General features: G+C 46.5%; 1 protein-coding gene across 1 annotated transcript in view; it reads right to left on the bottom strand.

The window, feature by feature from the left end:
- Positions 1-21,583, bottom strand: part of Sdk1 (sidekick cell adhesion molecule 1) — an 898,365-nt gene that overhangs the window by 368,353 nt on the left and 508,429 nt on the right. The window contains exon 5 of the mRNA XM_060368045.1: positions 8,968-9,101. Coding sequence (XP_060224028.1) covers positions 8,968-9,101 — 134 coding nt within the window. The remainder of the gene's footprint in view (positions 1-8,967; positions 9,102-21,583) is intronic.

Genomic DNA, 21,583 nt, shown 5'->3' with positions numbered 1-21,583 from the left:
AGGTCTCCTCTATCAGAGTCACTAGGTTGAGAGGAGGAGTCACATAGACATCATCTTGTGTCCTCAGCTTCCCATTGACCATTCTCTTGGCTGGGCCAGTCACTCTGTGACTGTGTCAACTCAACAGTTTGTGATTGGGTCAGTGACCATGAAACTAGGTCATTGATCTTATGCCTGGGTAGATGATCGTGTGGTGGCTCAGGGTGGTGCTTTTGAATAGGAATGGCCCCACATTCTGCTCACACGTTCAGATGCTTGGTCGTTAGGGAGTGGGCTGCTTGACAGGGATGAGGGGTGTGGTGTTGCTGGAATGATGTGGCCTTACTGGAGTGAGTGTGCCACTGAGGTTGGGCTTTGGGGTTTCAGGCCAGTATCTCTTGCTGTTCTTGCTGCCTGCAGATCGTGACACAGAACTCTCAGCTACCTCTCCAGTACTGTGACTGCCCGCATGCTTCCGTGCTCCCCATCTTGATGATAATGGACTAACCCTCTAAAAGCGTAGGTCAGCCCCAGGTAAATGCTTTTTTTTATAAGAGCTGCTGTGGCCCTGTTGTCTCTTCACAACAATAGAGCACTGACAACGACAGCCAGTGACCTTATGAATGTATGAGTGAACTCGTAAACGGGGTCCCAAGCTCTACCCTCAACATCTCAGTCTTCCAGCCTGTGGAGTTGACCATGGACTTCAAGAGAGATAACGGGGGACATACATAAGAACACATCTCTGGTTGCTCCAGGGAAGCCACACCCTTCGTCTTACCAAGACCCGCCAAACCTCAGGACACCCCAGAGAAATATTTCACTCCTTGGTCACCTGAGATCATTCTGTAAAACCATGTATCTTTCCCACATTTTAAGGTGACATCTAAAATTTCTTGTCATAAAATATAAAGGAATGCAAATATCCTCTTCAGTGTGTTTTAGCATGCCAGCATATTTTAACAAAATCAAACTCTTTCGGCACTCTTTTTCTATGTATTCAATGGAGTCTAAATATTTGATGGGGCCAAGTCTAAAGGTGTCACCTATGCATTGGCCATTTAAAAGCACACAGTCCAGTTTCCACTCCGCATGGGCATTTCACATCTTTCCCCGGTTACCTTCTGGAACTGCTATTTCCATCCTTTCCCTTCCACACTGTTATTCTAATTTGTTATATTTTCTGACCAAGAGTATTTTATTGATCTTCATCACAGCCACTGAGGCAGTATGTATGTAAAAATTTTACCCAGGGACCTTATGGTCTTGGAAAGAAAGAAAGGAAGAAAAAAGAAAGAAAGAAAGAAAGAAAGAAAGCAAGCAAGAAAGAAAGAAAGAAAGAGAGAGAGAAAAAAGTAAAAACTCAAACCTCTTCCCTCTGACCATGTTACTGTTATGCTTATCAGTAAGTTTTTATCAGAAAGTACATCGTGCGGGCTGGTCTCAGCAGCAAAGAGCATTATGTGTGCATGTTCATTTGTGCTTGCGAAGTCAGGGGGCGCGCTCAGGTGTTGTTTATCAGGGGACATGCAGGCTTGTGTTTTGAAACAGGGTTTCTCATTCACCAATTCACCCATTCAGCTGGATGGGCAGGCCAGAGAGCAATAGGGACTCTCCTGTCTCCTCCTCCCTATCACTGGGATTATGCACACGTGCCACCACACACAGCTTTTTATGTGGATGCTGGGGATCCGAACTCTTGCCCTCAAGCTTGCCTGATAAGCACTTTACCAAGTGAGCTAAGCTCCTGGCCCCTAAAGTATCATTAGTGAAACTTCAGGTCAATTTTTACCTTCTTTTCTTCGGTGATGGTGGTGGGGTGGGCCAAGCTGAATTTAGGGCATCATACATGCTGTGCAAGTATTCTTCCACTGAGCTACAGCCCTAGCACTCAAGGTCTGTTGAGTATCATTGTCTATCCTCTCATTTTAACTTCATTCACCAATCTGTTCATCCATCCATTCACCTACCTATCCATTTACCAACTATCCATCTATTCGCCCCCCACCTACCCACTCACCATCCTTCCATCTATCCACCTATGCATCCATCCAACTATCCAGTCAGCTACCCATTCACCCACCCATTCATCCATCTATCTACCTATCCACTCACCATCCAACCATCTGTCTATCCATTCACTCACCACCCAGCTTCCCGTGCCATAAGGGGCTCAGAAACAAAACACTTATGTTGCCAATTTTATTTACATTTCAGCTGAAAACATAAGTAGAATACTATATGCTGACAGGACTGATCATGCAGACTGTAGCCTTTCCTTGGGTGACCTGAAGTCCAACTCTGCATGCAGGCTATCCCAAGGGACCATATGACAAATCTCATTTGCAAGCAAGTGGGCAGGATGTCCTCCCAGGACTGTGTGCTTCTGGGACTTTGCAATGGGCTACAGTTGACCTTTGCTGGGGAGAAGAAGGTTTGTAGGCTTGTGTATTTTGTTATAACTGGATGAATTATCCCAGCATGGATAAGTGGATATAAAAGCATCCCTGGGAGAAACCAAAGCTTTGAGTTATGTGGAACACTGGCACTGCTGAATGAGGCCATGAGGCTGCCCTGAACTTGGAGGCCACATAAACAGGAACTGGGATTCTCTGAAACCACATGCCATAATAATTTGGTCAAACAATTACATATTATCAAGACCAAGTATGGTAAAAGCTTCCATTTACAAAGCATACACAGTGCTCATCAATGATACACCAACACAGAATGAAGCGGTCATGAGGAAGATGCCAAGAGGACTGTGCTGCAGAAGAAAGCTTCTGGGATCAGCAAGATACTTGAGATTCCTTGTTTCTATTATGTCAGTGAATGTTGTAGCTAATGATTAATGAAGTATTTCACACTAGGGGCAGATGCTCAAGGCTTCTTTCTCAGCTGGTCCTATGAACTCACTAGGTAGATGAACTTCTGATCCTTTTCCCTCTACCCCCTAAAAAGTGGGACCACAGGAACGTTACTACCAGGCTCCATCTATGCAGTACTGTGGCTCGAACTTGGGGCTTTGTGCCTGCAAGGTAAGCACTGGACCAACTGAGCCACATCCCCAGCCCTCAGAGGTGCTGCTGCTACTGCTTTCTCTTCTCCTCCTTCTCCTCCTCCTCTTCCTCACACTTTACTTTCTTTTCAAGTATGTGTATGTTTGTGTGTCTGCATGTGGGAATGTGCATAGGAGTACAGGCAGCATATGGAGGACACTGAGGACAATGGGTCTCCCAGAACTGGAGTTACAGGCAGTTGTGAGCTCATAGACATGCTTGCCCAAACAGAACTCAGGTCCTCTGTGAGAGGACAGTAAGTGTTCTTAACCGCTGAGTCAACTCTCTGGCCCCACAGTGGTCTCTTTCTTGATAGAGTGTCTATAGAAGAACTTTGGAGATCAAAGCTTAGACTTGGTTCTGCCTACCAGAGGGTGTGTATTGAAGGTTCTGCCCACCAGAACCCACCAGAGGGTGGGCTGGCACTTGCTGGGCGGAGCACGTGCAGTGCATAGCTAGCTGTATGGTTAAACACCTGACCTCCAGATACAGAACTCTTACTTCTTATGTTTCTGAGCATTCTGGCAGTGAAGCAGCACACGCCCACAGAGCTGTGGCTGGATTCTAAGTGGCTCACCCACAGAGGACCCAACATCTCCACTTCAGTTTGGAGAGACTATTTGCAAGTGCTTCCTATTGCTTTAGGTAGCCAAGCCATTCCAGAGCCCATTCAAAGGCTTACACCTGCTGCCTTTCATCCTTTTAATATTAAAAGCATGAGGAAAATAAGATAGGATTTCAGCCTGGCACACACAAAGCCATGTTTTACAGGACGGTCCTCTCGGATGACTGTGCAGAGATATTATTCTCAGGGACCCACTTTCAACTACTAACCATCTATGAGGCTGCAGTTAAATTAGCATGATAGAGGACAAAAGAATGTTAAGTGGGCCTCAGAATTAAAAGCTGGGTTTGTCAGCCTGAAGGAGGATCAGCTAAAATGATAGCCTATCTGGAAATGTTGTTTGAAGAGCAGACATTAAAATGAAAGAGGTGAAGAAAGCAGGAAGGAGAGAACCAGTCATTTCTGCTTTAATCTAAGCTTCATCCCTCACAGAGAATCTCATTACACTGGACATTTTGAATATTGGGTCAGAAGTGATGATGTGTCTAAAGTCTGGGCGACGGGCTTTTAAACAGTGATTGATTAATCACTGCACAGACCCCATCCAATCTGATCTCCTGACTGGAGGCTTTTTTTTTTTTTAAGAAGAAACTCCCATTCACATATTAATTCAGTGTGGAAGAGCCAATATGAGGAAGTTAACTCGATGTAAACTTTTCAAAATGAAAGGGCAAGGCAGGCTGACAGGTTTATAAAGCTTTCCTGGGCCTGACCTCGAATAGAAATGTCTGCTTCCAGGCAAGTTCAGCCCATTCTCTTTCGGGTGTACACCTGAGTTGCAGGAGCTGGCTAAGAAAGATTCCTGTAGAATGCTTCCCCATGCCACCTGTGTTCTTAAGGTCTGGTGGCACAGGTCACCTTAGAGCATCGAAGCGAGCCTGCCCCAGAGAGGCAGCAAGATTGCTCTGGAGCCTGGATGGAGTGGTCAGCCTCCCTCCTAGACTGGCATATCCGTGGCCCATGCCACGCACATGAGGAGAAGTGTTGCTACCTAATGATGCTACCCACTGAACAGGCGGGGCACAGTATGCAGCCCCATTAGGAGACCATGTTTCAGCTCTAATAATCCATGCATTTTAAATGTTTATCTTTATCCGTACGCTCAGCGTGCAGCCCAAATATTCAGCCCCTGGGTTTTGGGAGAGGGTTCAGTTGGTAAAGTACTTGCCTTCTGATCATGAAGATCTGGGTTCGGATCCCCAGAACTCACATAAAAAGCCAGACATAGGTCTAGTGTCTATAACCCAGTGTTGGGGCTGTAAATAAGCTGATTTGTAGAACTTGCTCGCCAGCAAGCCCAGCCAATCACTGATTTCGATTTCAAACCCTGTCTCTAAAAATAAGATGGAAATCAATTGAGGAAGACATCCACCTCTAGTCTCCTTGTCTACACACATGAATATCACACACACACACACACACATGAATGCTCACATGCACTCACATGCAAGTGTGAGCACACACACACACATACACACTTTCTGGAAATGTCTCTTGTTGGCAGGTGACACACACCATTTATTTAGATGCACACACAAGGTTAGCTCTGTCCCTCCCTGTATTCCTACCTTATAGCAAAAAAGAGATGGGACCAGTGATAATTCACCTTTTAACTAATTGCAGTATGATCCACGCCAAATTTAATTCCCAGCAAAGGGTGGACCAAGCTGGTCGCAGCTACTACACCAAAGTCCCTTACTTTATTCTCTAGACAAAAGGGGGTAGGATTTGTTTCGATAAATGCTAATTGGCTGAAATACCTTCTGATTCTTCTGGAACACTCGCTGGCTTTTGGTTTTTTAAATTGTCACCCTTCTCCCAAGGTGTTCTCATAAAAGCCAACCTCAGAAAAACACAAAACAGACCTCGGAGGCCGTAGGCAGTACACACCTCTGCAGCTGTCAGGGGCCTGGCGGGGGTGAAGACATTCCACAGAACAGAAAGGCACTGACCTGATGGGAGCTGGTCTCTGGAAAGAGGTTTTACACAGCCCTTGTCAGACCGCAAAACAGGATGAGACCAAAGCCAGGCAATGATGGGCCAACAGTGGGCAGGACCATGCCTTGACTAGCACATATGTGCCCCTCTAGTAAGCCAGTTTTTAATCTCATTTCAGCACCCCTCTACACACACACACACATACACATGCGCACATACAAAGGTGGACTTGGGGGATGGCTTTGTCCCTCTTCCCAATGTGGCCATATTGGACAGATAAATATCCTCCTCCTGCTTTCCACGATTAATTAGATTCTTTTAATTGGCTTATTGAGGATAACGGCCTGAACCTGGCTTGGAGCACAGGCCCTGACCCCCGAGTTCAATAAGGATGTGACCGGCTGTTGAGAATGTCTAACTCCATGAGGAGTCCAGGGCAGGGATGGCTCTACCAGGCCTCAAGGCCTCATGGGAGGCTACATGCCCATCCCAAGCTGTAGCTTCCACCTACACAGCACCATGTGACACACAGGCAGCCATGTTTAAACACACATCCTGGAGGGGTTTGTGGATTTATCAAGACTTCTGATCCTTAGAGGTTTTCCAAATAGAACTTCTACTGGGAAAGGCATAATTGGTTCCATTTAACATTTAGCTAAGTCTGATGTGTCAGGGGATGGTTTGCCTAGGAGTTAAAATAAGACCAGCTCTTCCACCCTCTTCCCTTCCCACACCATATCTGGTTTTGATAAAAACTGAAGACTATGGAAAGGAACAGGATACAGGGCTTTTTACCTAACACAACGTAAGTCTTCAGCAGCAGCCTCATTATAGCTCAAGTTTAAGTGCTTTGCCTGATGAGATTGAAAAGATAATAATTTTACAAGGGAATAAGATGGGAGCATGCTAATTATAATATTTACGAGTGGCTCCTTATATACTTTTTGGTTGGGATAGAGCTGAAATTATGGGAAAATTTTTACATATTCCAATTATCTACCGCTGCAGTATTGCATTCAGAAGGGACTTGGAGAACACACTGTACTAGTTCTAGTCTTTATCTCAAGTCAGAATATTTACCTCATGTCTCTCAGTAGCAGGGAATCACACGTGGGATGCTGTGATTCCGCATCTAATCAATGTACATTATAAAGCCCCAACCAACTGTCAGTCTGCCTAGTGTATAATCCGGGGAGGATGACTCAGTATCCTCAGAATTAAGGAGGCTCTAGAGGGCTGGCTCAGAAGGGCAAGTGTAAGGATCCGAATTCTATCCCTCAGAACCCACATACAGAATGGGCACAGATGCAGGATCCCTAATGCACAGTGCTGGGTGCTGGGGGTCACCAGCCATCACCCAACCCAGCTGAATCAGTAAGCTCTGGGTTTAGTGAGCGAGCCCACCTTAAAAATGAGGAGGAAGGGGGCTAGAGAGATGGCTCAGGTGGAGAGCACTTTCTGCACAATCAGGAGGCTCTGAGTTCCAAATTCTAGGACCCCTGTAAAAGCTGGATGCTGGCCAGGCTTGGTGACACACACACACCTTTAATCCCAGCAGAGGCAGGCAGAACTCTACGAGGTTATATGTTGTCACTCTGATTTCTGAGCGAGTTCTAGGACAGACAAGGCTACATAGAGACCCTGTCTCCACACAGTAACAGTAACAAAACCTGGGCGCTGTAAAGTGTGTCTGCAGCGTCCTCACTGCAGAAGGTGGAGACAGGTGGATTGCCGGAACTTGCTGGCTGCCAGCATGGCTTCAGGTTCAGTAGACTATAGTGGAGTGTGACATAACAGAACACTGACATCCCGTCTGTCCAGTACACCCATGAGTGTGGAAGCATGTACATACACCCAACATGTGTACACATACCATAATACACTGCATACACACGCACACATTCATATGGACACCTTCACACAAAATGCTTCTAAAAGCTGGAGAGCAACTGAAGAAGACGCCTGTCCTTCACAGTATATGCAGAGGTGCAATACAATTATGCACACACACACACACACACACACACACATTTAAGAATTAAAAGAGTGATGGTGGGATCACAACAGAGCCACACAGATGCATCAGCTGTCAGGATTTGGGTATGCGAGGATGCACTCCCTTAGGTACTTCCACCAGCACCCAGGGCTTACGACAGACACTTGCCCCGTGCATTCTGTCCCTCCTAGCAGAGCACGGAAAACCGCTTCTTCACCTCACACATTGCATGACAGTAGACGGAAAACCGCTTCTCCCAAGCACCATTCAGGAAGACGAAAGCCACAGATCCAATATCCCCGCATGCCGGGATCATACTCTGAACTTCACCCTCCGACACCATTCTCCACTGCGTTTTTTCATGAGCGCTTCACCATCACGGAGGTGCTGCCAGCGTGGCGGACATACCTCTGGCCTGCCCGCAGCAACCAATACAGCTCACGGTTCAAATTTTCCAGGTCCAAATATTTCAAGTTTTTCTTCAACCTAAAATTTCCTTAAATAATTGAGTCTACGACTATAACTTGTGTGTATTTAGTTAAGTGGAAAATGAGCAATGCATTATGCTTAGACACTGCCTTTAAAAGAAAAAATATCGAGGCAATGTGCCTATAAATTGTCTGGGGGTCACTTGGTAATAATCTAGGCATGTCTTGGATTTATAATCCTTCTGCCTCAGCCTCCTGTAGATGGGAGACGACAAGCCTTGACCAGTAGACCTACCTTTTAAAATACTGCTCATTTTTAAAAATTCATGCCATGGTGTGGTGTGGTGGCGGTATGTGTGTGTGTGTGTGTGTGTGTGTGTGTGTGTGAGTGTGTGTGTGTGTGTGTGTGTGTAACTTCTGGGCATCAGTGCTCCTTCTACCACATGAGCCTGGGGACTGACTTAAGAACTTAGGTCATCAGGCTTAGCTACAAGCTCCTTTTCTCTCTGAGCCATCTCGCTGGCCCCAATATGGCTAATTTAAACGCAGTTGTATATGTACATTTTCTTTCTCTCAACGATGTTCTGAGGTTCACAGAACATAACCTGCTTTTTACTGGCAAGCAAAGGCCATAGGTACAGTCTGAAGAAGTCGTTCAGACAGTAATGCTAGCAGTGGACCAAAAGAACAAACTTTTTTTTAAGTCGGCAAGACAAGTAAGATCTTGGGTTAAAAATATAAAATTCATACTGTCTGCAAGTCATTCAAAGGAGTCAATGGCTCCGAACCCCTTCGAACTATCGACAACCAACGGATCAATGTTAAGCCATAAAGCACGCACAGAGAGAAGATACACTGCATGGCGGCCTACCACACCGTGGGTAGTAACTACAGCAAGATTCTGTTTCTTTCAGGACCATGAGTCGGATTTTCAAAACTCACGTGCTATGCTCAGATGGATGAAGGGGCTTGTCTTGTTCTCTCCGTTCCTCTCGTTCACAGCCTGCACGTAGTAAGCCCCGGCATCGCTCGCTGTTGTGGCAAGGATCACCAGCTGATTCTCCAACGTGATGGCTCTGTTTCCGGGACAAGACACAGTGTCAAGGGCACTTACGGTAATGTAACAAAGGGTAATAATGAGCCAAACACAGGCTGGGCAGGTGGCTCAATAGCTAACATACTTGTTTTGAAATCACGGGGACCCGAGTTCAATCCCCAAAACCCATACGAAACAGCTGGCTGTGATGCATGCTTGTAATCCCAGAATGGAGAAGGAAGAGATGAGCACTTCTCACAGCTGGCCAGTCAGCTGTGGAGGTTCAAATGAGAATGGTCTTCATAGCTCTTACGCTTATGGCTGGGTCTCCAGTTAGTGGAACTGTTTGAGAAGGATTAGGAGGTGTGGCCAGGGCCAGTTAGCTCCCTCTCTCTGCCTTGCGGTTCCTGTCTTAACATGTAAACTGTCAGCTACTGTTCCAGCTCCATGCCTACCTACCATGATGGTCATGGACTCAATGTCTAAAACTGCAAGCAAGTCCTCGGTTAAACTCTTTCTTTTATAAGTTGTCTTTGCCACAGTGTTCTGTCATACTACGAACAAAGTACTAAGACACCAGCCTGCCCTGCTCCACCAATGCCAGGCCAGTGAGAGAGCTTGTCTCAAAGTACAAGATGGGATGGAGCTTGAGAAATGATAGCTGAAAGCTGACCTCTGGCCTTCACAGGAGTGTGCACATATCTGAGCCCTCCACCCCCCAAAAAAGAAAAAGAGTGAATAAATAGACAAAAGATACACATAGGCCAGCTTGTGGCTGTGCCTCCTCTGGTAGGGCAGCACCCTGCCATCTCAGGAGCTGGGCATCTGAAGTAACTCTTGACTGTAAGGTAGATGCCACACACCTCCAGGGACTAAACCAGAGGTTCTGGAGGGGTCGGGACACTGCTGTTAGGAGTTCCGGGGAGCAGCCGCTTGTTCTAGGCTAAGCTACCTGGTTGCGTGCAGTCACAGTCCACAGCAGAGAGCTGGACCACGGGTTGATCTGTGGGGGAGTGACTCTGTTGTGTCCTTTGCCCCCCCAGAAACCTCACTGGAGCCTCGCCCAGAAGGAGAGATGCCACTGGCCAAAGGGCCCACTGCTTCCTTTTAAATTTTCCCGTTGTCACTACCTATGGAGTGCGCATTCCTTGTGTGTGTGGGCATGTGCACACATGCTCCTCTGCTGGCTAGTTGTACAGAGGAGCAACCAGAACCACATGTGTCCAACTTCTGCCACTTTGACACATCTTATCATCTACAAAATTTACACTCGAAAACTGAGTAACTGAGTTACAAAAAAAAAAAATCTCAAAATGTGATATTTTAACTGAGTTTATGATTTGTGTTGGGCCGCACTAATAACTCTGCTGTCCTGAAGATAGCATGTGCTTGAATGGATGACCAAATCCTCCCCAGACAGCCCAGTTTTAGCAGGAAAGTCGCAGAGGCACCTCTGGTCCACACACCCTTTCTCTGAGCCTCCCTTTCCCGCTGAGGTCACATGGCGACTTGCTGTCAGAGGTCACACAGATGTGTACTTCCGGATCACATCTGTCTGGGTGTCTTTCTTTTCTGCTGTGATAAATGTTTTGACGGAAGCAGCTTACAGGAGAAAGGGCTTATTCTGGCTCACAGGTCAAAGGTGAGGGCCATCACGGCAGGGAGGTCAAGGCTACAGGCTTCTGAAGCAGCTGCTCTCGTCGCAGCCCAGAAGCAGAGAGGGGTGAATGAATGCACACTGCTGTTCAGCGCCCTCTCTCCACCTCCACAGTCCAGGTTCCCAGCCAGGAAACCCTGCCATCTCCATTCATGCACTCAAGATAACCCAACATGCCTGCCCGGAAGCCCTGATCCTAGGTAATTATAAATCCTGTCACGTTGACAGTGAGCACCAACCATCAGAATGTCATGCAAGGACTTCTCTAGAAAGCAGCCAGGGAGGCCACAGCACCCACAGTCCCAGACCACTTCTTGCTGGAAACCCCTGTACCCTTCCCTCTTGTTAGCCTGTAGCCCTCTGGCTAGTCTGAAGGGTCAGTGGGAATTGTTTTAAAAACAAAAAAATTTTTTTTAATGCAAATGCGGAGCTGGGGAGATGGCCCATTGCATAAAGTGACTCTTGTAGGATCATGAGGACTTGACTTAGGTCCTCAGAACCCCTGGCGTATGTTAGTGCTTGTCTGTAATCCCAGTGCTGGGAAAGTCACAACCAGATGCCTGGGGCTCACTGCCCAGCCAGCCTACCTAAATCAGCAAGTCCAGGTCCCAGCGAGAGCCTGTCTGAAGAGAACGACTCCAGGCTTGACCTCTGGTCTCCATGCACACACTAAATGTGAATAGCATGCTCTCTAGCCAACAGGTCACGGGGGTGTCTCCCAGCACGAGCCCACCTGTCTTCTCTCCGAACCCCACAGGCGGGTCTTCCCTGGAAGGGTTCTCTGACCTACAAAGCCCTTCCAGGACCAGGAAAAGCAGTCTCTCTCGAGGAATCAAGGGTAATGATCATCCTTCTCTCCTGTTACCTCTTGGAGGGCTTTTTTCCCGAAAACCTCCTGGTTTTTCTGCACTGTATGGAATTATCTTAAGGACTGATTGCTCACTGGGCTCCCACAGGGTGTATTACATTTTAGGTCTCTATGGCTAACTTATTTCATGTCTCATTTAAGAAAATTTCCCTATTAGGAAGTTTTCAATTTTTCGTCCCATAAAAATACTTCAAAAAGAATTTTACTATAATTATTTATGACTGCTTTATAGGTTCTTTTATAGAAGCATAGAAATTGTTCCATTTTATTTTAGTATATGTTACACTGGCACCTAAAATTAAATATGAATATTTACTACACATGAAGTTATACATTTAATAGAATAGTTTAAAAACTGAATATATAACTTTTGCTTTCACATCTGATTTTTATCATACTAATCTTAAGTATGCCTATTATTTCTCAGAATTAGTCATTTTAAAATGCCCATTAATTCTCTAGATTATTTACCACACTGTTTCAAGGCTACTGAAAATTAAAAAGTACATAAAAAATAAAGACAGCAAGTTTTACATCTGTTAGGTTTTTTTTTATTTTAAAGGTGTTTTCTTTTAATTTTTGCTTTCTGTGCAAGAGTAAAAATGTATGTATTGTTTAAAAAGACAGCCACAAAAATGTTTGATATTTGAAGGACATTTGACAAGAAGAAGCAAGTCCCCAGGAAGATATTCTTTCTCTGTGAAATATTTCTATGTGGAGGAGTTATAAAAGGAACTAATTTGTGATCACACACACACACACACACAGTCTATCACGATGCTATATCGTGATGTCTGCGATAATTGGTGTGCATGTGTGTGTGTGTGAGCGAGAGAGATGCTGTGATTATGTGTGTGTTGCTGTATGCACATGTCGGGGGCATGTGCACGAGCGTAGAGGGTGTGTATGCACACCTGCCCTTGTGCACGTGGGGACCAGAGGTTGATAATGTCAGCGGCCTTCCTCGGGTGCCATCCATCCGCCTTATTTTTGGAGACAGGACCTCTCACTGAGCCTGGGCTCACCAGCTCACCTAGCTGGCTAGCGAGGACCTGCCTGTCCGCGCCCCCCGGTGCTGCAGCTACCACACTGGCTGTGAGACTGGAATGAGAGGGCACCTGCATTTGCCAGTGCCCTGGTCCACGTACTCAGAGTGGCATTTTTTTATGGCTATTGAGAAACAGGGGTAGTGTGAAGCCAATGACTCTGGGTGGCAGGACAGGACGAATAGAAGGCTCTGAGGTTGGTGTGTATGTCTACGTTATGTGTGCTGGTACATGTGTAATTGTGGATACACATGGAGGTATGTATATGTGTGTGCACGTGGAAGCCACATGATGCTTAGAATGTTGTTCTATTGGCACCATTCACAGTGTTTTATTGAGGTGGGGTCTTTTATCGGTCTGTGACTAACTGATTGGCTTAAGATGCATGGCCAGTGAGTCCCAGAGGTCTTCCTGCTTCTACCTCACCAGTGCTGGGGTTACGAGCACACATGACACTGGGCTTTTTTTTTTCTTTTAAATGTGGGCTTCAGGCACTGAACTCAGTATACCTTCATGGTAAACGCTCTACAGACTAAGCCCTCTCCCCAACCCACTGAAGCACTCATCCTACAGCCCACTCCGTCTGTCCTAGTTAGCTTACACTGTTGACCTGACATAGCTGAGGGTCGACTGAAGGAGGAGTCCTGATTGATGGACTTCTCAGATCCGGTCTCTGTTAACTGATGCAGAATGGCCCAGCCCACTGTGGGGGGCACCACTCCCTGGGTAGGAGGCTCTGGATCATGTAAGCGTGAGCCTTGAGCCAGCCAGGAAGTGGTGCTCTCCGTGTTTCCACTTTCAGCTCCCCTTGCCTTTCCTGCCTTGACTTCCCTCAGTGACAGGCTGTAACCTGTAAGTTGAAATGAACCCATTCCTCCCCCAAGCTGCTTTTGGTCATGATTATTTGTCACAGTGACAGAGCGCAAATCAGGCACCAGCGCAGCGCTGTCTGTTTCACAAGGTTAACACGTGGCCCTTGAAATCAAATTTGCTTGAGTCTGAGTTCCTGTGACTAGAAGTGGACAGCGTGGAGATGGAGACTCAGAGCCTTCCCTTCCGTGGTCACATCCACTCAGGATTTTAAGACAGCATGCCTTCAGCGCATAGGGAAAAATCCTAGGAACATCGTCTTATGTGTGTGGACATAAAGTGGAAATGTAGTTGGTCTGTGAGTGGTAAGACAGCACTTTCTTTTGAATCGTGTACTTTTAAGTATTTTCCAATCTCCCTATTGCAAACATGCATATCACTTTTGTTATCAGAAGAAGGGCGTTGAAAAGGAGTGCACAGGGCATGCTTGGTGATTACAGGAGCAGAGTTTAATACTTCGATCGTAATAGGAATGGCTTGGCTTTATTATAACATAATTCCAAAGAACTCATTTAAAACTTGCATTGACTTTGCAGGAAAATTATAGTGTTCAGCCAGAGAGATTTTCCCTTAACTTTACTGCAATAAATGTATGTATTTTTTTAAAAAAATAAAATTATGTCTTTAGTCTTCCACCACCTTCATTCTACACTTCAAAAATGGAACTTTAGACTTCTAACTTCTAATTCAGTGAGTCGGCAATAAAAGTAGTAAGGGAAAAAAAAAAACCTCAGTGCGCTGAGGAAACAACAATGCTGGGTTCAGAAAGAGCAAGCCGGCAGGTCACTCCGGTGGGAACTCCATCTGCAGGAAGTGCTTTCAAAGCCAGGGACCGAGATGTTGTCCTGGAGAGGCGGGGCTCATTGACCGAGACAGTGTCTTGGGTCTGTAAAGGATGCCAGTTTCCAACGGGTACTTCCTAAGTGCCTCTGGTTATTCTTCACTGACTCTAGCCTGCTGGGGAGGGGTCAGACAGAATAACTTTGGTTCAGAAGAGATGAAGCGCGAGGCATGGAGCAGCTACCTGGGGTCTCTGACCAGAAACATTGATCAAAACATCATTTGTTCAAGGGGTTGAGGATGCAGCTCAGTCGGCAGAGCGCCTTCCTCACATGTACATCTCTGGGTTCCATCTCTGGCACCATATAAACCATGGTTGGTAACCCACACCTGTAATCTTGGAACTCCAGAGACAGGCAGGAGTTAACCCTTGAACGTAGATGTTCAAGGTCAGCCTTGACCACATAGTGATTTCAGATGAGCCTAGCTACCTGAGACCCTGTCTCAACAAAACAAACACCACAATGACAGCAAAATTGTTGGACTAAAAAGACACTAGAAGCGGATAATCAGCTAGCCAGGAAAGTCTGCCCATGTGGGACCTCCCAGTTGAGCTTCTTTGCTGCACATGTCAAGGGAAGTCATGACCCCTGTGTCACAACACACCGGCTGCTCTCAGGGATATAAGGCTGATGAAGAAATTCTCAAGGCTCTGGACTTGTGATGAGAATATCCTGCTGGGTACCTTGTAGGTGCCTGAAGACCAGGAAGGAAAAGGAGGGCCGTTAAATTACCCCAAGTCACCATGTAATGAGCAACCACTTGGGTTCTCGGGCCTGGATCTGAGTGAAAGGGAAGTTAAGCCGAACGGAGAGCCCAGGGTTTTCACTGCACTGGGCCTCAACTGCCCCCAGAACACACGCTTAATGTTCTTCCTTGGGGAAGCTGGTGGGCCCATGTCAGGAGATCTTGGGATATGTCAGAGCGGTTTTCAGAATCTGCAGGAGAGCCTATCCTTTGTCTTCTGAGGAAAGGAAAATCATCTTAGAGTACTAATAAATGTTGTTGTTGATTGGTTGACTGTGTGTGCATGCATGCATGTGTGTGTGTGTGTGTGTGTGTTGTATATGTGCATGCAGAATCCAGAGTCCACCCCGTGGTGTTATTCCTCAAGAGCTGTACAGCATGGTTTTTTGAGGCAGGGTCTCTGATTTTCCCAGAGCTTGTCAATTGTCTACACTGACTGAACATGAAACATCAGAGATCTGATCAGGGGTAGTAATACCATTGAGCATCACCACACCCAGCTTTTTTGTGTGTGTTCTGAGGACTGAACTCAGCATGACCAAATGAGCTGTCTCTCTAGCTCACCGGTAAGTATTCTGGTCCCAGACACTTTCAATAGAAGCTAGGACCCTAGCTAGAGCAAGCAGTGCTGTGTACTTTATGATGAAAATGTGGCAGTGTCCAGTACAAGGAAAACTTTGGCCATGGCCAAAGCACATAACATATAAACATTGAAGCAGCATATGATTAGTTTCAATTGACACTCAAAGAAATAGTGCAGAAAAAGGTGGGCGGGGGGGGGGGGAGTTGTTCTTCCACCCTTAAAAAATGAAAATGTTTGAAATAGGCTCCATTTTAACTAAATGACCATTTACTGGGCTGGTTCCAAGGCTCAGTGTTCCGAGTGCGATTTGGATCCTGAGTTCCACTGTGTAATAGCAAGTTCAAAGCAGCCAGCTTTGGACTGATGCACTTGCCTTGGCTGTGTAATTACAAGAACCAACATTGCTTCCAACTAGTTTTGGGGCCCCTGAGGCAATGGATCTGGATAAACTCCGTTGCACTAGAGCGATACATGTGCTTAGTCAAGAGGTAAATATTTATTGCCAATCACTGACTCTGAGTGAAGGAAGGACATAATAAAGATACGTTTATTTTTATTATGATTTGCTTATTATTATGTGTTCGAGTGTTTGTGTGCATGTATGTGTGTGCATTGTGTGTATATGTGGTACCCACGGAAGCCAGAAGAAGGCAAAGGATCCCCAGAACTGGAGCTAGAGAGAGAGTTGTGAGCTGCCATGTGGGTGCTGCATCCTCTGCAAAATCAGTAAGTGCTTTTAACCACTAAGTCATCTTGCCAGGTCCAGGAAGCACATTATACGTAAAAAGGAAATGTAGAGACTGGACTGTGTCTCAGTGGTAGAGCACCTGCCTAGAATCTCCCAGTGAGGAGCTGGGGTGTGGCTCAGTGGTAGGGTACTTGTCTAGAATGCATGAGATGGTTTGGGGGTAGAGCACTGGCCTGGAATCCCCCAGTGAGAGGCTGGAAGTATGACCCAAGGGGAAAGCATTTGCTTAACATGCACAAAGCCTGAGTTTCCAGCCCCAGTGTTACATACAGCAGTGCTAGCAATGAGAAGAAAGGCACCAGCGGGTCTAAAAGCTGTGGTTCTTTCCGAAGGACATGCTGTTCTCAGTAAGGCAGGACACTAGTATAAGGAACCCCACTTGATTTGTTAAGGCATGGGGAAAATAGCGGTCATAATAGGAAGCTCAGCCACAATCCCCAGTAAGCGGCCTGCACCTTGCAAAATGTTGCCATGTGTCCATGCAGGGGTCCTTTTCTATGGCAGACATAGCTCATTTCATAATAGCAGGGATACGAAAAGGGTGCAATTACATTTATATGAATTCGCTGTTCTCCAATTCTATTTTGACTGCACACTCTCTAGTTCTAGATGCCAGTGGAGGTAAATTGTGGGGTGGACTTACTGAAGTGGTTACTCCCTAAAATCCTTCATATTTGAAGTAATTCAGACACACATTTTGTCTTATCCATAATGGTCCCCACTTTGCAAGGCCTGAGTCTAAAAAACTGTATCCACTAAGAATATAATGTCAAAGAAATAATCCAGGCATTCATATTCACCTACTTGCTATGACTGCTCTAAGAATTAGCAAATACCTTTTGGTGCCTAGAACCCAGGCCAGGAGAGGGATCACTAAGCTATCCAGTGACTATTTATGGATACCGTACAATACTTCCTAGGGAAGGCACACTGTAGGGACCTGGGGAGATGGCTCAGTTAGCAAAGTGTTTGCTTGGCAAACTTGAGGGCCTGAGTTTGATCCCCAAAATCCATGAACAAATGCTGGGTGCAGCAGAGTAGGTCTGTGATCCCAGCACTGGAAAGGCAGAGGCAGGAGGCTCCCTGGGGCTTTCTAGTCAGTAAGTATGAATCAGCAAGATCCAGGTCTAGGAAAAAATGCTTTCTCAGAAAATAAGGTGGAAAGCAATTAAGAAAGATAAACAGCATCAACCTCTGGCCTCTATAAGCACGTACACACACATACACGTACACACACACACACACACACAGAGAGAAGGCACATGGGGAGCTACAGTCCCAATTCAAAGAGATGTCCCAGTGGGTGATGAGGTCTAATGGTGCAAAGGGATCACTGGGCGAAGCTAGTCTGTGTATTTTGTGAAAGGTTAGGGAATTGGCAAGCCTTGCCCGCAAACACCCCACCACAAACCGTGTTGCTCTGCCCACAGCTGCCCACTCAGCAGCAGCAAATGCAGAAGTGTCACCGTGGAAAGGTGCCCATCTCTCTAACCTGGAACAGTGACAGTTCAGCATGAGGTGACTGACCACTGCTGCGATGACCTAGAGGAAGTGCCCTCCTCGTGACTGTAGGCACCATGCCCAGCCCAGGCTTGGCCTGGAAGCAGACGAAGGAAAGGGCAGCTTAGCAGCTTAGCAGCCCAGATCCTCTCTGGCTTCAGCTACACATGTGCGCTTTCCCAACAAAGCACACAGCAACCCGGGACCCCCACCCCAGCTACATATAAACTCCCAGCAACCCTTCCTATACCTTCTTTTGTGGCCAAGCACATCCTAGAACATATTCTAGAACTAGACGCAGTGGGCCCGTCCAGCCGGGTCTGGTTTTGTGTATATGTGTAGTAAGACAGACTGTGTTCTCTGAGTGAACCTGTAGAAGAAAACCCTGTACTTGCCATTTCACGTCTGTGCATATGCTTGCAAGCAGTGATTAAAATCAGATGCATCATGGGTGTTGAGCAGTAGCCATAGTGTACACTACAGTGCCATACACTGTCCATAAATAGATGCATCATGAACCATGAACAAAGGCTTATGTAACAGAAGACTGTGGATCCAAGCAGAAATCGCCTTCACCCCACCCCTGGAAACTAACTTCTCCTCTTCCTGGACCCACAAAAGAAGTCCTCGGCAGTCACCAGCGCTTTTGAGCTCATGCTTGCTCAGAGATTTCTGTACACCTCCCAGCATGGCTTCTTGAGTACCCGGAGACTGGAAACAGAGTGGGGTGGGCCTGGCAGTTAGACTCCTGCATGCCTACACAGCAGACATTGCATTCTCTTGCCAGAACACGCTTCAGTTGACAGGAGAAGTGATCATGGTAGTCGCACTAGCACAGAGACACTCTAGGCCACCAAGTGGTGCCTCCCGGGTAGCAGTGGGAGAGGAGGAGATCTGTCCAAGATTTCATTCCTTCAAGCCCATCACTTGTTTTCCCATTTGTAAAACAGACGTGACACTGCTGCTATTTAGAGGCTTCTATGGAGTTCAAAGCCAGGTAAAGAAGTGAAGGAGGCTGCCCCAAGCTATTCTTGTGGTATTTGTTTGGCTTTGGTTGTGGCTTTTCAGGAATGACAAATATGAACAGCAAATGAGAAAATGATAGATTTCCTTAGCTCTCCAACGGGATCTTTCCGTATTAAAGCAAGAAGTAGTGACAAGTAACCATGCGGCATTTTCTTGACTAATAACTGATGCGGGAGGACCGAATCCCCTGTGGGTGCTGCCATCTGTGGACTGGTGGTGGTCCTGGGTTGTGTAAGAAAGCAGGCCAAAGAAGTCATGGAGGGCAAGTCAATAAGCAGTGCTTGTCTGTGGTCTCTTCCTGCCTTCAGGTTCCTGTTTGAGTTCCTACCCCGACTACCCTTCATAATGGACTGTTATTGGGATGTGCTATAGTGATATGCCAAATAAACACTTTCCTCTCCAAGTTGTTTATTTGACATGGTTTTTGTGGTAGTTTAAATATTATAATTGGCTCCCATCAGTGTATAGGGAATGGTGCTATTAGGAGGTGTGTCCTTGTTAAAGTAGGTGTGGCCTTGTTGGAGGAAGTGTGTCACTGTGGGGGGTGAACTTTGAGGTCTGCTAGGATCAAGCCATGCCCAGTGTGGCACCCAGTCTCCTTCTGCTGCCTTCCTATCAAGATGTAGAACTCTCAGCTTCTCCAGCACCAGGTCTGCCTGCCTGCCTCCATGCTTTCTGCCATAATAATGGACTGAACCTCTGAACTATAAGCCAGTCCCAATTGAATATTTTCCCTGATAAGAGTTGCCGTGGTCATCTGTCTCTTCACAGCAATAAAACCGTAACTAAGGCGGTTTTATGGCAACAGAAAGCAAACTAAGACAATAGAGGAAGAATAGATTAACAGGAAGTTATAGAACATGGAAGGTGAGGCTTGGTTGGAGGAAGTAGGACCCTAGAGGCATGTCCTTGAGACCATATCTCATCTTGGCTCTTTGTCCCTATTGCATAGCTTCTGGGTAGAATAGCCTCCACCATGTTCTCCAGGCACGATGCTTTGCCCAAGCAAGCACAGACTGACCCCTCTGAAACCAAGCACCAAAATAAACACCTCCACCTTGTTTTTGCCATGTGCTTGGTCCATACAGAAGGTCCCCAAAGAGAAAGGCTCCAGATGGGAGTCACTCTCACCAAAGTAGAAGGGCTGAGATTGGGGTGGGCAGAGGGCTGGGAATTCACACTCCACCAGTTCCTCTCCATGTCTTCCTTTCTTCAGAACAAAGCACCCACTTCCCAATGCAGAGAAAGGAGCATAGAGAAAGCACTTGACCTGTGTTCCACAGAGCTCTGCCTGTGCAGGATTAAGTCTGCATGGCGGGATCAAGCATCAGGAGCTGCCTCTCTCAGGGAGCCTGCTCATCTCTAAAAGCAAATAGCCACAGAGGAATACTCGAAAATCACGCGCACAGCAAATTGCTTTTTTGAATGATCTCCACCTCTCATGTCTGTTTCAGCATCAGCTCCTCTTTGAAGGAGCATAATTATTGCCAAGAGTTTTGCTCTTTTGTTAAAGTCCCTTTGATGACTATGTGACAAAGCTGTGCCCACAGAGATGGGAGCACCCGTGACAGCAAAGGCTGACGTGTGTCTTAAGTGTGACAGCTGATCTTGGTGATGGCAGGTCCTCTTTGAGAAGGAGGGCCCCTCAAGCTTCAGGAAGACAGGCACAGCCCCCACAAAACTTCACCAACAGCCCAGGCTGAAGTATACTGGGAGTGGGCTGGGGATATGGCTTAGAGGCAGACGGATTGCCTAAACAGGCATGAGACCTATGTCCAACTCTGAGCACCTCAAGTGAATACACAAAGAAATCTAGAAGAAAATCCAGTTTTCTTTCTGGGAGCTACCACAATGGACATGGAATGTGAGTTGCTCTTGGGCCCCCTTCTGTCACCCCTGCTGGTGTCATTGCTCTTTGTGGCTCTGGATGTAGCATCCAGAAGTACAGGTCAGTGTTGAAACACCCAGCAGGTAGAAAATGCTTAGGAGCAAGGCTGTGAGTTCTTGACTTTCCTGTGCCCTGGGCTAGGGAGTAAAGTGCTTGCCTTGCAAAAATGAGGAGCTGCATTCAATGCCCCAGAACCATTTTTAAAAGCAGGTCTGGCAGTAAACATTTATAATTCCAGAGCTGGGGAGACAGAGACTAGTAGATCCCCGTGGGCTTTCTGGCCTAACAGCCTAGTTTGTTTGATGAGCTCCAGGCCAGTGACAGACCTCGCCTCAAAAGCCAAGATAGATAGCTCATGAGAAATGACGTTACAAGTTGTCTTATGGCCTCAATATGCATGTAAGTAACCACACACACACCTGCACACGGAACAAACACACACACAGAGATACACACACACACACACATATGTATATACACACATATATATATACACTACAAAAGGAAACCTTGGGCTCCTAAATTAAAGTTTCAGAAAGGCTTGCCAGTCCTTTGTCAAGTGTGACACAGTTTTTTTCTGGCAGGCTGGACTGGTACTGACAGGCCCTGTCATTTATACCTGTGCTAAAAATTATTCAAAAAAGTCTGACTGAAAATGTACCCGAACCATTAACATAGTCGGGGAGCAGACCCTGGCATCCTTTACAGAGTCCTGAGAGGCCCCTGCTGACTACTCCTGCTGAGTCTGC

The sequence above is a fragment of the Meriones unguiculatus genome, chromosome 15 (assembly GCF_030254825.1).
Source record: "Meriones unguiculatus strain TT.TT164.6M chromosome 15, Bangor_MerUng_6.1, whole genome shotgun sequence".
In the NCBI taxonomy this organism is placed as follows: domain Eukaryota; kingdom Metazoa; phylum Chordata; class Mammalia; order Rodentia; family Muridae; genus Meriones; species Meriones unguiculatus.
The sequence above is the reverse complement of the archived record's forward strand: the minus strand, read 5'-3'. Positions and strand labels throughout refer to the sequence as shown.